The sequence below is a fragment of the Nansenia antarctica genome (genome assembly GCF_963989245.1).
Source record: "Nansenia antarctica genome assembly, chromosome: 3".
Lineage (NCBI taxonomy): Eukaryota > Metazoa > Chordata > Actinopteri > Argentiniformes > Microstomatidae > Nansenia > Nansenia antarctica.
This window is the reverse complement of record NC_137688.1, coordinates 32,860,241-32,862,740: the sequence shown is the minus strand read 5'-3', so window position 1 is coordinate 32,862,740 and position 2,500 is coordinate 32,860,241. Positions and strand designations below refer to the sequence as shown.

At 55.1% G+C, this 2,500-nt stretch overlaps 1 protein-coding gene across 1 annotated transcript in view; it reads right to left on the bottom strand.

Annotated features, from left to right (window-relative positions):
• The window catches only part of LOC308153999 (CUB and sushi domain-containing protein 3-like), a 504,776-nt gene that overhangs the window by 17,822 nt on the left and 484,454 nt on the right, over positions 1-2,500 (bottom strand). The window contains 2 exon segments of the mRNA XM_080527180.1: positions 1-39; positions 2,277-2,388. The exon segment at positions 1-39 is cut by the window's left edge and continues 141 nt beyond it. Of these exon segments, the coding sequence (XP_080383306.1) occupies positions 1-39; positions 2,277-2,388 (151 nt within the window).

Genomic DNA, 2,500 nt, shown 5'->3' with positions numbered 1-2,500 from the left:
CCACATGCACCGGGCTCTCTGGCTGCTTACAGGAGTGGGCTGTGGAGGGGGGGGGGGGAGGGGGGAGAGGGGGAGGGGGGGAGGAGGAAGAGAGGGGAGGAGGAGGAGGGGGAGGGGGAGGAGGGGGGGGAGGGGAGGAGGGGGGGAGGGGAGGAGGAGGGGGGAGGAGGGAGAGAGAGGGGGAGGGGGGAGAGGGAGAGAGAGGGGGAGGGGGGGATAGAGAGACCGACAGACAGAGGGAGGGAGGGAGGGAGGGAAGGAGGATAGAGAGACAGACAGAGGGAGGGAGGGAAGGGTGAGAAAAATGTTTTTTTTGCCATGGTGGTGATGATGATGATGGTGATGATGATGATGATGATGGTGGTGATGGTGATGATGATGGTGGTGATGATGATGGTGATGGTGATGATGATGATGATGATGATGATGGTGATGATGAAGGGACATAGTGGCGGTGGGCGGACTACAGACTGACAAACACAAAGGAGAGATTAGAATAGAGTAGAGTAGAGTAGAGTAGAGTAGAGTAGAGTAGAGTAGAGTAGAGTAGAGTAGAATAGAATAGAGTATGTGAGTGTGTGTGTGTGAGTGTGTATCTGTGTGTGTGTGTGTGAGTGTGTGAGTGTGTGTCTGTGTGTGCGTGAGTATGTGTATGTGAGTGCATGTGTGAGTGTGTGTGTGAGTGTAGGGAGGCTTGGTCATGGTGTCTGGAGGGCAGGGGAGTGGGAGTATCTGCAGGGCAAGATAAGGCCACTGCCTCCCCCCTTCCCCCCCTCCCGCCCTCTCCCCCTGCCCTCCCCCTCCGTCCTCTGATTTCTACCTCCACCAGCCTCTCCTGTACAGGGCCTGCTCTCTCTGAAGGCTCTGAATCTACCGTCTCTTTATCACGTCTCTCCCTCCCTCCTCCCTCCCTCCCTCCCTCCCTCCTCCTCTCTCTCCCGCTGTGTGTAAAAGACAGGTAAAGTGATCCTCTGTTCTCCAATAATGGGAATACATTTCAAAGTGGCAGCTATGAGATATGCCTGTGAAGCTTGCCGGAATGTGTGTGAATGTGTGTGAATGTGTGTGTGTGTGTGAGAGAGAGTGTCTCAGTGTGTTTCAGTATCTCTCAGTGTGTGTATGTGCCTGTGTGTCTCTGAGTGTCCCAGTGTGTATACCGTATGTGTGTGTGCGTGCGAGAATGCGTGTGTATGTGCGTGTGTGTGTTTGAGTGTCACAGTGTGTGTGTGTGTGTGTGTGTGTATATGTATGCAAGAGTGTCTGTGTGCGTGTCTCAGTGTGTGTGTGTGTGTGTGTGTGTGTGTGTGTGTGTGTGTGTGTCTGTGTCTGTGTCTGTGTGAGAGAGAGAGTTTCTCAGTGTGTGTGTGTGTGTGTGTGTGTGTGTGAGAGAGAGTTTCTCAGTGTGTGTGTGTGTGTGTGTGTGTGAGAGAGAGTGTGTGTGGGGTCTCAAACTAACGGAACATTTCTCCCGGAGAGAAACGGCGGTGATCCCCCTGCTCCTCCCTGCCTCAGATCCTGTTACCTAGGAAACAGGCGATCGTACTCCTGCCGTTACGTAACCCCTTCAACTCTGCCACCGACACCTGTTTGTGTGTGTGTGTCTCTGTGTGTGTGTGTGTGTGTGTGTGTGTGTGTGTGTGTGTCTGACATGCCAGATAAATGTCAGTGCATGTAATCCACACATACACTCACACTCTGAGCCCAGACACACACACCTAGACTTCTACTTACCTCTGTTTTTCCTCTCTCTGTTCTCCCTCCCTCTCTCCCTCCCTCCCGCACTCTCGCTCTCTCTCTCTGTCTGTCTTTGTCCTCTCCTCCCCCTCTCTCTCTCTCTCTCTCTCTCATTCCTCCCTCTCCTGTCACTCTTCTCCTTTCCCATCCTCTCCCCTCCTCTTCTCTTCTTCCTTCTCTCTCTTTGTCCTCTCCTCCCTCTTTCTCTCTCCTCCCACCCTCTCACCCTACCTCGCCTCTTTCTGTCACTCCTCTTTTCCATCCTCTCCTCCCCGCTCCCCCCTCCGTCATCCCCAACCTCTCCCCTCCCTCCTTTTTTCTCTCCCTCTCCCCCCCTCTCTCTCTCCCTCCCTCCTACACTGGTGTTGGTAGAGAGGGGGGGGGGGGTCATATGAGAGAGGGATAGAGAGGGGAGTGATGTGAGAGACAGAGGGTGGGAGAAAGAGGGAGGGGGGTGGTGGGGAGTTGTGAGAGAGGGGGTTTGCGGTTCGGGGGGGGGAGAGAGAGAGGGGAGGGGTTGGGGGGGGGGTCATGTGACTTACGGATGCACTCTGGTTGGCTGCCGCTCCAGGTGAGGTCGGCCTGGCAGAGACGCGTGGTGGAGCCCTGCAGCAGGTGGCCTGGCTGGCACAGGAACGCCACCATGCTGCCCACCTGGAGACAGATACACACACACACACACACACACACACATGCACACGCACACACACACACACACACACACAAGTCAGAGACTTTCTTTCCACTGTGGTCCTCTTCGCCATAT